The 18,173-nt window shown below is 45.6% G+C and overlaps 1 protein-coding gene across 18 annotated transcripts in view; it reads left to right on the plus strand.

Annotated features, from left to right (window-relative positions):
- The window catches only part of LOC139544995 (calcium/calmodulin-dependent protein kinase type II subunit beta-like), a 151,963-nt gene that overhangs the window by 6,327 nt on the left and 127,463 nt on the right, over positions 1 to 18,173 (plus strand). For all 18 annotated transcript variants that reach the window (XM_071352281.1, XM_071352279.1, XM_071352280.1 and 15 more), the window contains exon 2: positions 3,985 to 4,079. In XM_071352281.1, the coding sequence (XP_071208382.1) occupies positions 3,985 to 4,079 (95 nt within the window). The remainder of the gene's footprint in view (positions 1 to 3,984; positions 4,080 to 18,173) is intronic.

The following is an 18,173-nucleotide window of genomic DNA, read 5'->3' on the forward strand; positions in this document are numbered from 1 at the left end:
TCAGAGTGACCATCGGGTTCTCGGTCACCTCCCTGACCAAGGTCCTTCTCCCCCGATTGCTCAGTTTGGCCGGGCAGCCAGCTCTAGGAAGAGTCTTGGTGGTTTCAAAATTCTTCCATTTAAGAAAGATGGAGGCCACTGTGTTCTTATGAACCATCAATTCCTTCGATCTCATGGCTTGGTTTTTGCTCTGACATGAACTGTCAACTGTGGGACCTTATGTAGACAGGTGTGTGTCTGCGTCTGGGTCTTCTCCTGAGCCTTGACTGTATAGGCCTATTTATTTGGTTAGACAGCTGTGCACGGCTGCATGTCACTGTACTAGGCTGTAGGCTATGTTTTGGTTGTTTGGATCTTAATTCGCCTTTTGTTTACTGCGTTTGTTTACTGTTAATGTAACTAGCCTAAGTATAGATTGTGTCATAACTTTATTGATCTGATATTTTTTTTACTAGGCCTACTACTTGGTACCTCTGTTTTGTTCTGTTGACATTCGTTCGCATTTGCAGTAGTGTCGGTATTCAAAACGCTATTCAGTATTTTTGTTTGGATGCATGAATAACTAGGCTACTACTTTCTTGGCTGCGTTCACATAGGGCATTCACCAATTTAAAAACAGCCTATCTCTCTTGTAGCCTATATTCATTACCAAACCGGCCTAGCTGTAGGGGGCTGTATATTCGTTTTTCCACCATAAATTTTCTCATAGGGGATTTTAGAAACACTTAAAATAAGGACTGTGTTTCGTGTAGGCTCACCCTGTTGTGACATTTTGATAACCGTGTAAATTTATCTAGGACAAGATGACTTGGTGGAATGGTTGAAAAACAATTGGAACCATTTTCCTGTTTGACCGCTAGGTTTTATGGGTATTATGCCCTTTTAGTGTAAGAACTGTTTGAAAAGACCGCCTGAAATTTGAGCCTGTTTTGGTCGGAAGGAGTTTTGGCCTTCCGTGATGACATCACCATGCGGTAAATTAGTTAATAGACGGATAAGAACGAGAGTTCCAAACCTTTCTGTCAATAACAGCTAGGCTTTATGGGTATTGTGGCTAATATTGTCGTACTCTATAAGTTTAGGAGTAAAAATGTTCTTAACAAGTCACATAATACGTTTCATGGACTCACTCTGTGTGGAATAATAGTGTTTAACATGATTTTTGAATGACTACCTCATCTCTGCACCCCACACATACAATTATCTGTAAGGTCCCTCAGTTGAGCAATGATTTTCAAACACAGATTCAACCACAAAGACCAGGGAAGTTTTCCAATGCCTCGCAAAGAAGGGCACGTATTGGTAGATGAGTAAAAAACTAAAATGTTGGATGGTGTATCAATACACCCAGTCACTACAAATAACTCAGTTGCCAGAGAGGAAGGAAACAGCTCAGGGATTTCACCATGAGACCAATGGTGACTTTAAAACCGTTACAGAGCTTAATGGTTGTGATAAAATAAAACTGAGGATGGATCAACAACATTGTAGTTACTCCACAATACTAACCTAATTGACAGAGTGAAAAGAAGGAGGCTTTATATTCCAAAACATGCATCTTGTTTGCAACAAGACACTGCAAGAAATGTGGCAAAGCAATTAACTTTTTAATACAAAGTGTTATGTTTGGGGCAAGACAGCGCTGCAGGGAGACAGGATGGACAGCGCTACAGGGAGACAGGATGGACAGCGCTGCAGGGAGACAGGATGGACAGCTGATTGTCCTCGCAGTGACAGACCACGTGTAACAACACCTGCACAGGATCGGTACATCCGAACATCACACCTGCGGGACAGGTACAGGATGGCACCAACAACTGCCCGAGTTACACCAGGAACGCACAATCCCTCCATCAGTGCTCAGACTGTCCGCAATAGGCTGAGAGCGGCTGGACTGAGGGCTTGTAGGCCTGTTGTAAGGCAGTTCCTCACCAGACATCACTGGCAACAATGTCGCCTATGGACACAAACCCACCGTCACTGGACCCAACATGACTGGCAAAAACTGCTCTTCACTGACAGGTCGCGTTTTTTCTCACCAGGGGTGATGGTCGGATTTGCGTTTATCGTAGAAGGAATGAGCATACAGTGAGGCCTGTACTCTGGAGCGGGATCAATTTGGAGGTGGAGGGTCCGTCATGGTCTGGGGCGGTGTGTCACAGCATCATCGGACTGAGCTTGTTGTCATTGCAGGCAATCTCAACGCTGTGCGTTACAGGGAAGACTTCCTCCTCCCTCATGTGGTACCCTTCCTGCAGGCTCATCCTGACATGACCCTCCAGCATGACAATGCCACCTGCCATACTGCTCGTTCTGTGCGTGATTTCCTGCAAGACAGGAATGTCAGTGTTCTGTCATGGCCAGCGAAGAGCCCGAATCTCAATCCAATTGAGCACGTCTGGGACCTGTTGGATCGGAGTGTGAGGGCTAGGGCCATTCCCCCCAGATATGTCTGGGAACTTGCAGGTGCCTTGGTGGACGAGTGGGGTAACATCTCACAAATCTGGTGCAGTCCATGAGGAGGAGATGCACTGCAGTACTTAATGCAGCTGGTGGCCATACCAGATACTGACTGTTGCTTTTGATATTGACCCCCCTTTGTTCAGGGACACATTATTCCATTTCTGTTAGTCACATATCTGTGGAACCTGTTCAGTTTATGTCTCAGTTGTTGAATCTTGTTTTGTTCATACAAATATTTACACATGTTAAGTTTGCTGAAAATAAACGCAGTGTCACGTCCTGACCAGAGTTCTTATGTGTTTTGCTTGTTTTAGTGTTGGTCAGGACGTGAGCTGGGTGGGAATTCTATGTTGTGTGTCTAGTTTGTCTGTTTCTATGTTCAGCCTAATATGGTTCTCAATCAGAGGCAGCTGTCTATCGTTGTCCCTGATTGAGAATCATATATAGATGGCTTGTTTTGTGTTGGGGATTTGTGGGTGGTTGTTTCCTGTGTCAGTGTTTGTACCACACGGGACTGTGACGGTTAGTTCATTTGTTATTTTGTATAGTGTCTTGTTCTTTGTGTATTATTAAATCATGGAAACTTACCACGCTGCACATTGGTCCTCCGATCCTTCTCGCCTCTCCTCGTCCGAGGAGGAGGAAGAGCTAGACTGCCGTTACACGCAGTTGACAGTGAGAGGACGTTTCTTTTTTTGCTGAGTTTATAAAAGACAGGAACATCACGTTTTTGACTGCGCTGGGACTTAAACAAATCATAGTAAATTACATCTATTTGACAAGGCCACAACAGATATTTACCCTGCCCCCACCCCCCCCCCATGAACATTTATCATTGTTACAGTTGTAAATATGTATCATAATTACTTGTATTATTGTTTCATTCACTTTTCTTTTTGACCTGCGGTGTTGCAGCTCGGTGTTTTAGAATGTCACTGTACCCTGCAATTACATCTGTGACCCTGTTCATGTGACTAATAATCAAATCTAAACTGCTTCCATTTGAATTTGGATACTTCAGTAAAATTGACATGAAAAGTAAATGTTGGCGATGCTGATTTTGCGTCAGGCATACTTAAAAACAACAAACAACAGCAACAAATACACAAATGCTTTGGTGCGTTCAACTTCTCTCTCACGTGTCTCTCTCTCACACACACACACACACACACACACACACACACACACACACACACACACACACACACACACACACACACACACACACACACACACACACACACACACAAAATCATCTTATATGATACAGTACTTGCTGACTTTGTGGTGGGAACCTCAGGGGAACCTGTTATGTAGACAAACCCTGACAGTATATTGTGTTCCCATCATTATCGTGATGCCCAGCCAGGTACATAAGGCGGAGACACTTGCTGTGCTGGCAGAAAGCCTTATTATGCTGTAGGTTACTAAACAATTCAGAGAAACTACTGTACAACTCCATCGTTTTAACTATGAAATATGTCTGACCGGCTGTTCTGTTTCTTTTCGCTCTGTTTCCAGGGGAGCATTTTCAGTGGTGCGCAGATGTGTCAAGCTGTGTACTGGACAGGAATATGCCGCCAAAATTATCAACACCAAAAAGCTATCTGCAAGAGGTAAGCATCAACTCTGTCCCCAAGTACTGCTTCACTTGTTGTCCACATTTGGTTGCACAGCTGTACTATCGATGAGCCAACAGGTATTATAAACCTGGTGGTTCAAGCCCTGTATGCTGATTGGCTGACAGCCATGGTATGTCAGACCGTATACCAAGGGTATGACAAAACATGTATTTTTACTTCTGTAATTAGATTGGTAACCATTTTGAGAGAGAGAGAGAGATACAGAGTCTTGTGGGAGGGGGGCAAGTGAAGGCCAGGTCATGTTCATGGTGGATCATGGCTGATTCTTTTTAAACATAGCTATATATATGACAGTGAATTAACTATAAACCTTTATGCATCGCATACATGCTGGCTTATTTTATGCACTTGGTTTGATTTACTATCAGACTTTGTGTTGGCTTTTGGCTCATTCTATTAGATTATTATGTTTGATGTCTTGTAGCCTCAACATATTCCCCCCTGAGCCAGAGACAAGCATATCTCTCTTAACATGGTGAAGATGACACTGCATTTTCAGTATCTATCGCTCAGAGATAAAGTGGAGTCTGGTTCATCCCATATTCTCAGGGTTGATATTTTATTTAAATAGTTGATGCTCAGATTGCAATATGACTTGGAAGAGTGGAATCTAGCCAGCCACATGTCGGGAGCTGGTACTGAACCGTAGCTAGGTTACTAATCAGAACTGCTTACGTTAAACAGTAGGCCTGCTACATTATAGGACACATGGCTCTCTGTCTATAGGCCATATATCTACATAAAGTGCATTCTAAAAGTTTTCAGACCCCTTGACTTTTTCCACATTATTGTTACGTTACAGCCTTATTCTAAAATGGATTAAATCAATGTTGTTCCTCATCAATCTACACAAAATACCCAATAATGACAAAGTGATTATTGAAAAAAACAGTTTTTGCTTTGTCATTATGGGGTATTATGTGTAGATTGATGAGGGAAAAAAACAATTTAATAGATTTTAGAATAAAGCTGTAACGTAACAAAATGTGGAAAAAGTCAAGGGGTCTGAATACTTTCCGAATGCACTGTATATACCCTACCCATATGACATAAGTTGTAGCTGAGCTGTGTGTTAGATACTTCCATGTCCTAGTATTTGATCTGAGGGGAATGGGATGTATAGGCTTAGCGCAGCAAATAATATTCAAAAGTAAGCTTATCCTTGTCATGACAGGGAGTGACAGACATGATTTTGACTTGTGTACTGCTTGTTGAGGTGTCCGGATATCCTCTTGGCAAATCATATTTACTTTTCTGTTGTTCAAAACAAATGTTGAAACGTATGATGACACAAGCATAAGAGCAGGAGGACTTAGAGGAAAAGAGAGGGAGAATGATAGATGAATGTGTGAAAGGGAGATACTGAGAGGGAGCCAGGGAGAGAGAGAAGGGGAGGGAGAGAGAGAGGGAGTGGGAGGGAGGGGGGAGAGAGGGAGGGGGGAGAGAGGGAGTGGGAGGGAGGGAGAGAGGGAGAGGGAAAGAGAGGGGGAGAGAGGGAGCCAGGGAGAGAGAGAGGGGGAGTGAGGGAGGGAGGGGGGAGAGAGGAAGTGGGAGGGAGGGGGAGAGAGAGGGAGTGAGGGAGGGAGAAAGGGGAGTGAGGGAGGGAGGGAGGGAGGGAGGGGGGAGAGAGGGAGTGGGAGGGAGGGGGAGTGAGGGAGAGAGAGGGAGTGAGGGAGGAGGGGGGAGAGAGGGAGCCAGGGAGAGAGAGAGGGGGAGTGAGGGAGAGAGAGGGAGTGAGGGAGGGAGAGGGAAAGAGAGAGAGAGATGGCAGGCACGTCAGGAACTTGGTAGCTGTTCCCCTACATGCCTTTAGCACGGGACTCTCATCTGACCACACACACACACACACACACACACACACACACACACACACACACACACACACACACACACACACACACACACACACACACACACACACACACACACACACACACACACGCACGCCGAATACAACAGGTGTAGACATTACTGTGAAATGCTTACTTACGAGCCCTCTCCAAATAATGCGTTAAAAAGTACGAAAATTAGCACACAATAAAGGAAACAGTAACACAATAAAATAACAATAATGAGGCTATATACAAGGAGTAGTGGTTCCTTATCAATGTGTAGGGGTATGAGGTAGTTGAGGTAATATGATAAAAGTGACTAGGCAATCAGGATATATAATAAACAGAGAGTAAGAGCAGATTAGAGCAGAACACTCTGATTGACATCTGGTTTCCAGTAATGCTGTAAAGTTACTTTGTATCTCATTCCTCTAGAAGCTATTCACTGTTGTTGTTTTCCTTGTTGTTTTCCTTGTTAACCTATGTGTGAAAGCTGTGTTGAACCCGTCCATCAGAGGAACTGTTAATGTCATCTGCCAAATGTCAGGGGTGGTCGAGGGTGGGGCTGTTGGCACAGCCCTCAGCCAATCAAAGAGCTTGTTTATGGATGTGGAGCCTGGACAGGGTTGCAGGCGGTCAGCTATTGGGCCACTATATTATCAATGGGAATATGAAACACGGCTTAAGACATAGTAGATACTGGTGATGAGAGAGAGAGTTAGTGTGAGGGTGTGGGCAGGTTCAGAGTCACCTGCAATGCATTGGCAGTCACAGAAGTCTGACCTGGATTTAGCCTGGATTTAGCCTGGATTTAGGATATATTTAGCCTGGATTTAGGATATATTTAGCCTGTATTTAGAATATATTTAGCCTATATTTAGCCTATATTTAGCCAATATTTAGCCTGGATTTAGGCTGAATTTAGCCTGTATTTAACCTGTATTTAGGATATATTTCACCTGTATTTAGCTTGTATTTAGCCTTTATTTAGGCTGTATTTAGACTGTATTTAGCCTATTTTGGCTTGGATTAGGCTGTATTTAGACTGTATTTAGGCCTCATTTTGTCATTGTCAGGATGACTGGGTCTGATATTCTTTAAAAAATCTGTCGTTTCCAGCTAATGTAGTCATTTACAACAATTTGATGTTATTTTAATGGACAAAGAATTTGCTTTTCTTTCAAAAACAAGGACATTTCTAAGTGACCCCAAACTTTTGAACGGTAGTGTCTATTATTTAGTACAGGGGCTTGCGAAAGTATTCACCTCCTTGGCATTTTTCCTATTTTGTTGCCTTACAAACTGGAATTAAAATGCAATTTTGGGGGGTTTGTATCATTTGATTTACACAACATGCTTACCACTTTGAAGATGCAAAATATTTTTTATTGTGAAACAAACAAGAATGAAGACATAAAAACTGAAAACTTGAGCATGCATAACTATTCCCCCCCCCCCCCGCCCCCCCCCCCTCCCCCAAAGTCAATACTTTGTAGAGCCACCTTTTGTAGCAATTACAGCTGCAAGTCTCTTGGGGTATGTCTCTATAAGCTTGGAACATCTAGCCACTGGGATTTTTGCCCATTCTTCAAGGCAAAACTGCTCCAGCTCCTTCAAGTTGGATAGGTTCCGCTGGTGTACAGCAATCTTTAAGTCATACCACAGATTCTCAATTGGATTGAGGTCTGGGCTTTGACTAGGCCATTCCAAGACATTTAAATGTTTCCCCTTAAACCACTCGAGTGTTGCTTTAGCAGTATGCTTAGGGTCATTGTCCTTCTGGAAGGTGAACCTCCGTTCCAGTCTCAAATCTTTGGAAGACTGAAACAGGTTTCCCTCAAGAATTTCCCTGTATTTAGCGCCATCCATCATTCCTTCATTTCTGACCAGTTTCCCAGTCCCTGCTGATGAAAAACATCCCCACAGCATGATGCTGCCACCACCATGCTTCACTGTGGGGATGGTGTTCTCGGGGTGATGAAAGGTGTTGGGTTTGTGCCAGACATAGCGTTTTCCTTGACGGCCAAAAAGCTAAACCTTACCTGAGTACCTTCTTCTATATGTTTGGGGAGTCTCCCACATGCCTTTTGGCAAACACCAAACATGTTTGCTTATTTTGTTCTTTAAGCAATGGCTTTTTTCTGGCCACCCTTCCATTAAGCCCAGCTCTGTGGAGTGTACGGCTTAAAGTGGTCCTATGGACAGATACTCCAATCTCCGCTGTGGAGCTTTGCAGCTCCTTCAGGGTTAACTTTCCTCTCTCTGAATAATTCCTTCCTTGCCTGGTCCATGAGTTTTGGTGGGGGGCCCTCTCTTGGCAGGTTTATTGTGGTGCATTTTTTAAATAATGGATTTAATGGTGCTCCGTGGCATGTTCAAAGTTTTGGATAATTTTTTATTACCCAACCCTGATCTGTACTTCTCCACAACTTTCTCCCTGACCTGTTTGGAGAGCTCCTTGGTCTTCATGGTGCCGCTTGCTTGGTGGTGCCCCTTGCTTAGTAGTGTTGCAGACTCTGGGGCCTTTCAGAACAGGTGTATATATACTGAGATCATGTGACAGATCATGTGACACTTAGATTGTACACAGGTGGACTTTATTTAACTAATTATGTGACTTCTGAAGGTAATTGGTTGCACCAGATCTTATTTAGGAGCTTCATAGCAAAGGGGGTGAATACATACGCACGCACCACTTTTCCATGAATTTCTTTTAATTTTATTTTTTTCATATCACTTCACCAATTTGTACTATGTTTTGTATGTCCGTTACATGAAAGCCTAACTGGCATACATAAGCAGCGAGTTTCAGGTTTGGGAAGATTTAATTTTCACCATAAAAATGCACCTTTATTGTCAAGACTTCCGCCGAAGTCGGTCCCTCTCCTTGTTCGGGCGACATTCGGCGGTCGACGTCACCGGCCTTCTAGCCACCGCCGATCCACTTTTCATTTTCCATTTGTTTTCTTTGTCTTACACACCTGTTTTCAATCCCCCAATTACCTGTTCGTTATTTAACCCTCTGTTCCCCCATGTTTTTTTGTGAGTGATTGTAGCTATGTAGGAAGGTTCCGTTATTGTGGGCTCTGTTTTTGTATTGCATTTATTATATGTGTCACGTTCGTTGTAAAGATGAGACCACGTTTATTTACTCATATCTGCTGTCCTGCGCCTGACTCCTATACACCAGCTACACACAGACTTCCTTACATTTATATCACATTTTCAGTCACTTTTGATAATATTTGCGCTTATAGCCTATAGCATTTCTGCGCTTATAATGTGAAGAAATAGCCTAATAGTTTATCAACATTTTAAGCTACATGTCCTGATCTCTTGCGTCAGCCTTAATGAGTAAAAAATGTTTTTTAATGCTAGTGGTTTTATTAATTTGGGATCTATCGGATCCCACAACTGTCCCAGACTATGTTAGGAATATTTATTTCTCGCACAGAATAGAATAGGTGAACTTTTGTACTATGGGAGATAGTAGATTGACATAGACTAGTGCTTTTGCTCTTAATTATGTCACGTTCCTGACCTGTTTTTTGTTAGTTTTGTATGTGTTAGTTGGTCAGGACGTGAGTTTGGGTGGGCAGTCTATGTTTTCTGTTTCTATGTTGGTTAATGGCTACCTGATATGGTTCTCAATTAGAGGCAGGTGGTTTCCATCTCCTCTGATTGAGAATCATATTAAGGTAGGTGTTGTCACATTGTTTGTCGTGGGTGGTTGTCTCCTGTGTCTGTGTCTATGTTTGCACCATACGGGACTGTTTCGTTCGTTCGTCGTTTTGTTTGTAGTAAGTACTTGTTCGTTCGTTCTTCGTGTTTCATGTAAGTTCGTGGTCCAAGTCTGTCTACATTCGGTTTGTTATTTTGTTTAGTTGTCAAGTATAGTTCGTTTTGTCTTGTTCAATAAATTCATTATGTCTTATTCCAACGCTGCATTTTGGTTCAATCCATGCTCCTCCTCTTCGGATGAAGAGGAGGAGGAACGCCGTTACAAATTAAGCATATAGGAGTACCTATTTCTTTGTTAACCTCTCAACACAAAATAGCCTCATGTGCGCACGCCCTTAAATCGTTTGGAGAAAATATTGTTTTTATTTTATTCAGCTTTGTTCAATTGAATTCTTCATACTATAAAGTAATATAAAATAATGGCACTGAATTCTAAGCAAATCTTGTCTGCTAAATGAGGTAGTGTAGCCCACAGCCATATGGCATAGCCAGATCAGGACCCAACGTAAGGACAAATCACATTATGCTATTCTGTTCTTCTGAAATGGACTACATTTTCTTCATATCATCTTTCTTTAGACCTGTCTAAAATAAATAATGGATTTATTGTGAAGGTGTAGGCTATATTACATGGATTTATTAGACTTTTTAAAATGTAGATGTTCCAAAGGTCAGCATCAGTGTCTTGTAGGATATGTGGAAGCCTGGAGATGCTAAATGTGCTTATGTTAATTAACGGTCAATTACAGACAGTTATTTGCTTGACAATCACCGGCTGACGGAATTTCGTAACCGCCACCGCCCTAGATGTGATGATGTGATTGATACAAGTATCTCTTCCTGTCCTCTCCTTCTCCCTCCTCTCCCTCCTCTTTTCTCTCCTCTCCTCTCCTCTCCTCTCCTGTCATAAATAGTCAGTCTACTCTGCTCCCTCACACTCAAGCATGCTAAAACCTTGCAGACAGACTCACAGTATCAGACATACATGCCCACACACAGAAACACACAGAAATGGATGCACAGGCTACACAAGTGCACAGTCATTCTCTCTCATACACACACGTACGTACGTGTGCGCGCGCACGCACGCACACACACACACACACACACAGTACAATACAGAGTTGAGTTCAGCTATCGGGCAGCAGTGGGTTTCTGTGGATTCTCATACCCATTGAACACATCTCCTCATCCTCTCTTCTCCTCCACCATCCCCTCATCCTCTCTTCTCCTCCATCCTCTCTTCTTCTCCATCCTCTCTTCTCCTCCTTCTCCTCCATCTTCTCCTCCTCCTTCTCCTCCATCCCCTCATCCTCTCTTCTTCTCCTCCATCCCCTCATCCTCTCTTCTCCTCCTCCAACCGCTCATCCTCTCTTACATTTTACATTTACATTTTAGTCATTTAGCAGACGTTCTTCTCCTCCATCTCCTCATCCTCTCTTCTCCTCCTCCATCCCCTGATCCTCTCTTCTACTCCTCCAACCCCTCATCCTCTCTTATCCTCCTCCAACCCCTCATCCTCTCTTATTCTCCAGCATCTCTTCTCATCCTCATCCCCTCAGCATGGTTCCAGTGGTATTTGTTCTGTGGTGAGGAAATCTTGACCCTGCCCAGCACACCTAACCGATACTCACAATATGCTGTCAGTCCACACACAAACCAATACAGAGTCTGACATTAGTTTGACATTTTAATATGCTTTTGCCACCACCATCCTATTCGCGCCTATACCAGCCTATACCATCCTATACCAGCCACCACCAGCCTATACCATCCTATACCAGCCACCACCAGCCTATACCAGCCTATACCATCCTATACCAGCCACAACCAGCCTATACCAGCCTATACCAGCCTATACCAGCCTATACCATCCTATACCAGCCACAACCAGCCTATACCAGCCTATACCATCCTATACCATCCTATACCAGCCACCACCAGCCTATACCAGCCTATACCAGCCACCAACAGCCTATACAAGCCTATACCAGCTACCACCAGCATATACCAGCCTATACCATCCTATACCATCCACCACCAGCCTATACCAGCCTATACCAGCCTATACCATCCTATACAAGCCTATACCAGCCACCACCAGCCTATACCAGCCTATACCAGCCACCAACAGCCTATACAAGCCTATACCAGCCACCAACAGCCTATACAAGCCTATACCAGCTACCACCAGCATATACCAGCCTATACCATCCTATACCATCCACCACCAGCCTATACCAGCCTATACCATCCTATACAAGCCTATACCAGCTACCACCAGCATATACCAGCCTATACCATCCTATACCAGCCTATACCAGCCTATATCAGCCACCACCAGCCTATACCAGCCTATACCAGTCACCACCATCATATACCAGCCTATACCATCCTATACCAGCCTATATCAGCCACCACCAGCCTATACCAGCCTATACCATCCCATACCAGCCTATACCAGTCAATACCAGCCTATACCAGCCTATACCATCCGATACCATCCTATACCAGCCACCACCAGCCTATACCATCCCATACCAGCCACCACCAGCCTATACCAGCCTATACCATCCTATACCAGCCTATACCAGCCTATACCATCCGATACCAGCCTATACCAGCCACCACCAGCCTGTACCACCCTATACCAGCCTATACCAGCCTATACCAGCCTATACCAGCTTATACCTGTTTTTACCAGTCTAATAAAGGGGTTAGAGAGACAATATAAATTGTATGGATGAAGAGAGAGGTGAGAGTTGGGAGGAATGGAGAGTGGGAAAGAAAGGGAGAGAGGAGGAAGAGAGTTGGAGGTAGGAGACAACAATAGTAATCAGTGTTGTCTTTGTCCTCAGACAGCAGTTTGTCTTCGTAATTTAAACACTGTGCTCTCTCTCCTCTCTCCCTCCTCCATCGCTCTCCCCTCATCTTTAGAACATGTAATCACTAGGTACTCTCTTCACTGTCACTCTTCTATGTGTCAGGACCCGGTGCGAGAAACAGTCACTAAATCGGCAGAACCCAGAAGATGAGGCAGACACAGCAGTACTAGAGATGGTGGTTTAATAAAAAAAATAGATATCTTCCAAAATACAAAGAAAATCCACAAAGTGGTAAAAACAGCAAGGGAAAAACAAACCTCAAAAGACTAATCCAAAATACAAAAGAACAAAACCAGAGAACCTCTGGAAAATCCAACAAGATAAAAATATATGTTCACAACAAGGCTTGGGCTGGGGCTGGGTGCTAACATACAAACACTGAGCAAGGAACTGAGGATCACACAGGGATTAAATACCAACAAGGGAACGACATACAGGTGCAAACAATAATTAGAGCAAGGGAAAAACAAAAGGTACAAAAAAGGTGCAATGGGGACATCTAGTGACAAAAAACCAGAACAGTCCTGGCCAAAACCTGACACTATGTGTGTGTCTGTGTGTGTGTGTGTGTGCATGTGACCATGTGTGTGTATGTGTGTAACCCTCAGCGCTCTGCATAGTGTGCGTTCACATACACCCTGCTGTGTGTGTGTGTCTGTGTGTGTTGTTTTCTGTGTGTGTGTTGTTCGTGTATGGTACAGGCTTATGTAACAGTGATGATCTCCAACAGGCATTCCACGGCAGTTAGTCAGTCACTAGCCAGTCTACATTGTGTCCCCTCCAATCTGTTAGAATGATTATTATGTCTCCCTCCCTCCCTCCCTCCCTCCCTCCCTCCCTCCCTCCCTCCCTCCCTCCCTCCCTGTCTGTCTGTCTGTCTGTCTGTCTGTCTGTCTGTCTGTCTGTCTGTCTCCCTGTCTGTCTGTCTCCCTGTCTGTCTGTCTCCCTCCCTCCTTCCCTGCCTGTCTCCCTCCCTCCCTCCCTGCCTGTCTCCCTGCCTGTCTCTCTGCCTGTCTCCCTGCCTGTCTCTCTGCCTGTCTCCCTCCCTGTCTCTCTGCCTGTCTCCCTCCCTGTCTCCCTGCCTGTCTCCCTCCCTGTCTCTCTGCCTGTCTCCCTCCCTCCCTGCCTGCCTGTCTCCCTCCCTGCCTGTCTCCCTGCCTGTCTCCCTCCCTGTCTCTCTGCCTGTCTCCCTGCCTTTCTCCCTGCCTGTCTCCCTCCCTGTCTCTCTGCCTGTCTCCCTCCCTGTCTCCCTGCCTCCCTCCCTCCCTCCATCCCTGCCTCCCTGCATCCCTGCATCCCTGCCTCCCTGCCTCCCTCCTTGCCTGCCTCACTCTCTCCCCCATCCCTCCCTGTCTCCCTGCCTCCCTGCCCGCCTCCCTCCCTCCCTGCCTCCCTGCCTCCCTCCCTCCCTGCCTCCTTGCCTGCCTCCCTCTCTCCCCCCATCCCTCCCTCCCTGTCTCCCTGCCTCCCTGCCTCCCTGTCTCCCTACCTCCCTCCCTGTCTCCCTGCCTCCCTGTCTCCCTACCTCCCTCCCTGTCTCCCTGCCTCCCTGTCTCCCTACCTCCCTGCCTGCCTCCCTCCCTCCTTGCCTCCCTCGTCCAAGCAGCTAGTGGATCTGTTGTCTTCGTACTAAAGAGATGCTGACATCCAATATTTTGTTCAGTCACAGATAGTGACACTGAAGTGCATTGGTTTATGACATTGAAGTAAAGTGGAGTCACATGTGGTGAAGATGACACACTAGAACAGAATTCAGGTTAAAATACAGTCATAATGATAAAAAACACACACCTTGTTTATACAGCAAAAGACGGGAAACTAATGAACTAAATGAATACCACTACCACTATGGGCGGCATAGTAAATTATGCTAAGACTTGTGAGTTGGAATTGTAACGAAATTCAGAATACACTTAAGAGGTATATAATTCTGGTGCATTTAAAGTCTCTTAATTGTGATGTGGCAATAATCTAAGATGAAGATATGGGTGGGCCAGGTGTTCTACTCCACAGGTGGCAAGCCTTCTAAGGGTGTCAGCCTTCTAATTGCAAAAAAAGAATGTCTTTCAAACCTTCTAACTTGCATACTAGGATGGCCAGGATGGTGGACGGGAGGGAGGGTCTTGGTTAGGAGGGAGGGAGGGAGGGAGGGAGGGATAGCCTCAGGATGGTTACAAAATGACACGTGTACCCTAATAAATGTACATGCACCTTAATACTTCCCAAAACACCTTCCTCTCTTCCTTGGTGCCTGCGATATCCAGCTCTCTTCAGGGCCCCATAGTCATGGGCGGTGACTTTAATTTGGGTTTTCAGTCCCTTACTAGACCATTCTGGTGCCCCTCCTCCCACAGACAGGCCTGCCGCAGCAGCAATGGTGGAATTATTTCACTTATCTTTCAGATGTGTGGCGTCTGGTTAATCCAGATGAAAAGGGAATACACCTTCTACTCGAAAGCCCAGAATTGTTACTCCAGGATCGACTGTATTCTTATGTCCTCTAACCTGATTCAGATTGTTATTGATACCAACATTCATAGTGTTCTCATAAGTGACCATGCGCCCATCTCTGTGACAGCCCCCCCCCCCCCCCCCCCCCCCACCTCCGCTAATCCCTTCATATCTCGACAGTCGAGGCTGAACACCTCCCTCTTGAAAAACTAGGTCTTCACTAGGTGTGTCAGAATCATAGACTCTTTGAACTGAACCTTAGCTCAGTGACTCTGGTTGCCACCATCTGGGAAGCTTTTAAAGGCCACTTGTACGGGTTGGATAATTCGTTTCTCATCAGCTGAAAAAACGAAAGAGCTCAAAGGAAAAGTCTAAGCTGTCTTTAGAGGTTAAAATACTGGAGGGGGAACATACTGTATGTCAGAGCCGTTGAACCTAGCCTTGAGAACCTCCCTCCTGTCTACCCGGGCAGATCTACAGAAACACGAGGAGACTGATTTTGTACTTTTCCGACTCCAGAGATTTTATTTTGAGTCAGGGCAGAGGGCAGGTGGCAGGGGGGATGTTAGCGCATAAGGGCAGGGGGGATATTAGCACATACATTGAAGCAGATGGAGAAGCAACAGCCGATTCCAGCCATTAGAGATAGTAAGGGAGTATTTCAATGTGATGCCAACAGAATGAATCAATCTTTCAGACAATTCTCTGCCACATCGTATGAGTCAGAGAGTACAGCAGGTGACAGTGACTGTTCTTTAAGAGCTTTGACCTTCCCACAGTCAATCTAGTGGATAAAGTTGGTTTGGACATCCCGATCAACCAGTTAGAAATTGACAACGCAATTATGAAAATGTCCTCTGGGAAAACGCCTGGCGATGACGGCTTGGGTATTGAAACCTACAAATGCTTTAAAAAAAAACAGCGGTCCCCGATCCTTCTGAAATTATTTGATGAAGCACTAGAGTCCGAATCCATGCCCCCGTCCATGTGTCGAACCACTATCTCTCTGCTACCCAAGCCTAGTAAGGGTCCTTTAGAGGTGGACGTTTCCGCCCCTTAAGTCTGTTGAACAGCGACTATAAACTATTAACCAAGACCCTCAGGGCCTTACGCTTAGATACGGTAATCCCATCAATAATGAATCTAGACCAGATTGGGTTCATCCCAGGTCGTCTCTCTGTGAATAACAGGTGTAGGCTGTTTCATGTCATGTCCGAGGCTCACTCTCTTAAAACTCCAGCTGTAGCAGCATCCTTGGAAGCCAAGAAGGCCTTTGACAGGATAGAATAGCCATACCTGTTTCATCCACTCACCAAGTTTGGCTTTGGTCCCATTAGCTGGGTCAGGATCATTATACAGCGAACTTGTCTCATCTGTCAAAATGAATGGTAGAGTGTCTGACTCGTTTTGTCTCCACCGAGGTGTGAGACAGGGTTGCTTCGCTAGTCTCCTCCTATTTATTAGCCTTAGAACCCCCTGGTATGTGCGATACGTGCTGAAGAGACCGTCCCAGGCGTGCGCATTTATGAACATGAGTTCAAATTGAATCTATACGCTGACGACATCCTACTCATTCTTAGTAACCCCGCAAATCTCCCTACCGGCAGTCTTAACAATGATTGACTCCTTTGGCTCCCTCTCAGGATACAAGATCATCTGGAGTAAGGGAGAGGCTATACCTCTCAACATACACACATTTCAGGCTGACTTAGTGGGTTTCCCATTTGTTTGGATGACTAGTGGCATGAAGTATCTAGGAATGAATATAGTATCCCTCAGAACCAAGATATTCAGCCTAAATGGACCTAATGTATTACCTAGGCTAGCCTATGTCATCTCTTCCATCCCCTCTCCAAGTCCCACAGTCGTGGTTTAAGGAGGTACAAACTCTCTCCTCGCAGTTATATTATGGAACAATCAGAAACCAAGGATAGGGTACAGAAAACGGACAGTAGGGGGTAGATTAAAAGGTGGGGCGGGTGTCCCAGATGGATTCTTCTACTACTTGTCATATAATTCAAGATATCCCCTTACGTGGGCTTACAAATCAGAATCTAAGATCTGCAGCTGGGAGTGGTTGGAGGAGAGGATAGTGTCACGACACAGGTCCGTTTCACCTGTCATCAATGTGGTACTGCCCCAAACCCCGCTACTGCCCCAAACCCCGTACTGCCCCAAACCCCGCTACTGCCCCAAACCCCGCTACTGCCCCAAACCCCCTACTGCCCCAAACCCCGCTACTGCCCCAAACCCCCTACTGCCCCAAACCCCGCTACTGCCCCAAACCCCGCTACTGCCCCAAACCCCCTACTGCCCCAAACCCCCTACTGCCCCAAACCACGCTACTGCCCCAAACCCCCTACTGCCCCAAACCCCGCTACTGCCCCAAACCCCCTACTGCCCCAAACCCCGCTACTGCCCCAAACCCCGCTACTGCCCCAAACCCCCTACTGCCCCAAACCCCCTACTGCCCCAAACCCCGCTACTGCCCCAAACCCCCTACTGCCCCAAACCCCGCTACTGCCCCAAACCCCGCTACTGCCCCAAACCCCCTACTGCCCCAAACCCCCTACTGCCCCAAACCCCGCTACTGCCCCAAACCCCCTACTGCCCCAAACCCCCTACTGCCCCAAACCCCGCTACTGCCCCAAACCCCCTACTGCCCCAAACCCCGCTACTGCCCCAAACCCCCTACTGCCCCAAACCCCGCGACTGCCCTTGACAGTGGAATTATCAGGTTCTCATGTAGCATAGTTATGATGCTACACAGAAGGTTGGGTGTGAAAGGTCTGTCGTGTTCCATCCTGTCCTATCTGGCATAATCCTGTGTTTACAGCTGGGGGAAACGCTTTGAATAGTAGACTCTGGCATAGCCACGGTATTTCATCTATTGGTCAGATTGTTAAAGGCAGAGTTTGGTTTGAGCGATTCTTCATTTTTAGCATAACTACAGTTTAAGACAGTCATATACAAAGTTGGTAAAATGGAGAATGCTGACTCTGCCTCTGGAACAGAGTTAGATCAGAACCTCAGGAAAGCTGCCTCCTCGACAGGAACTGGATCAAGCATTTATAGACTGTTGTTTTTTTCCACCCTAAACACATATTCCCCCATTCAGTTAGCATCACAATGGGAAACTATTCCCCCATTCAGTTAGC

This window comes from Salvelinus alpinus, chromosome 19, assembly GCF_045679555.1.
Source record: "Salvelinus alpinus chromosome 19, SLU_Salpinus.1, whole genome shotgun sequence".
NCBI lineage: Eukaryota > Metazoa > Chordata > Actinopteri > Salmoniformes > Salmonidae > Salvelinus > Salvelinus alpinus.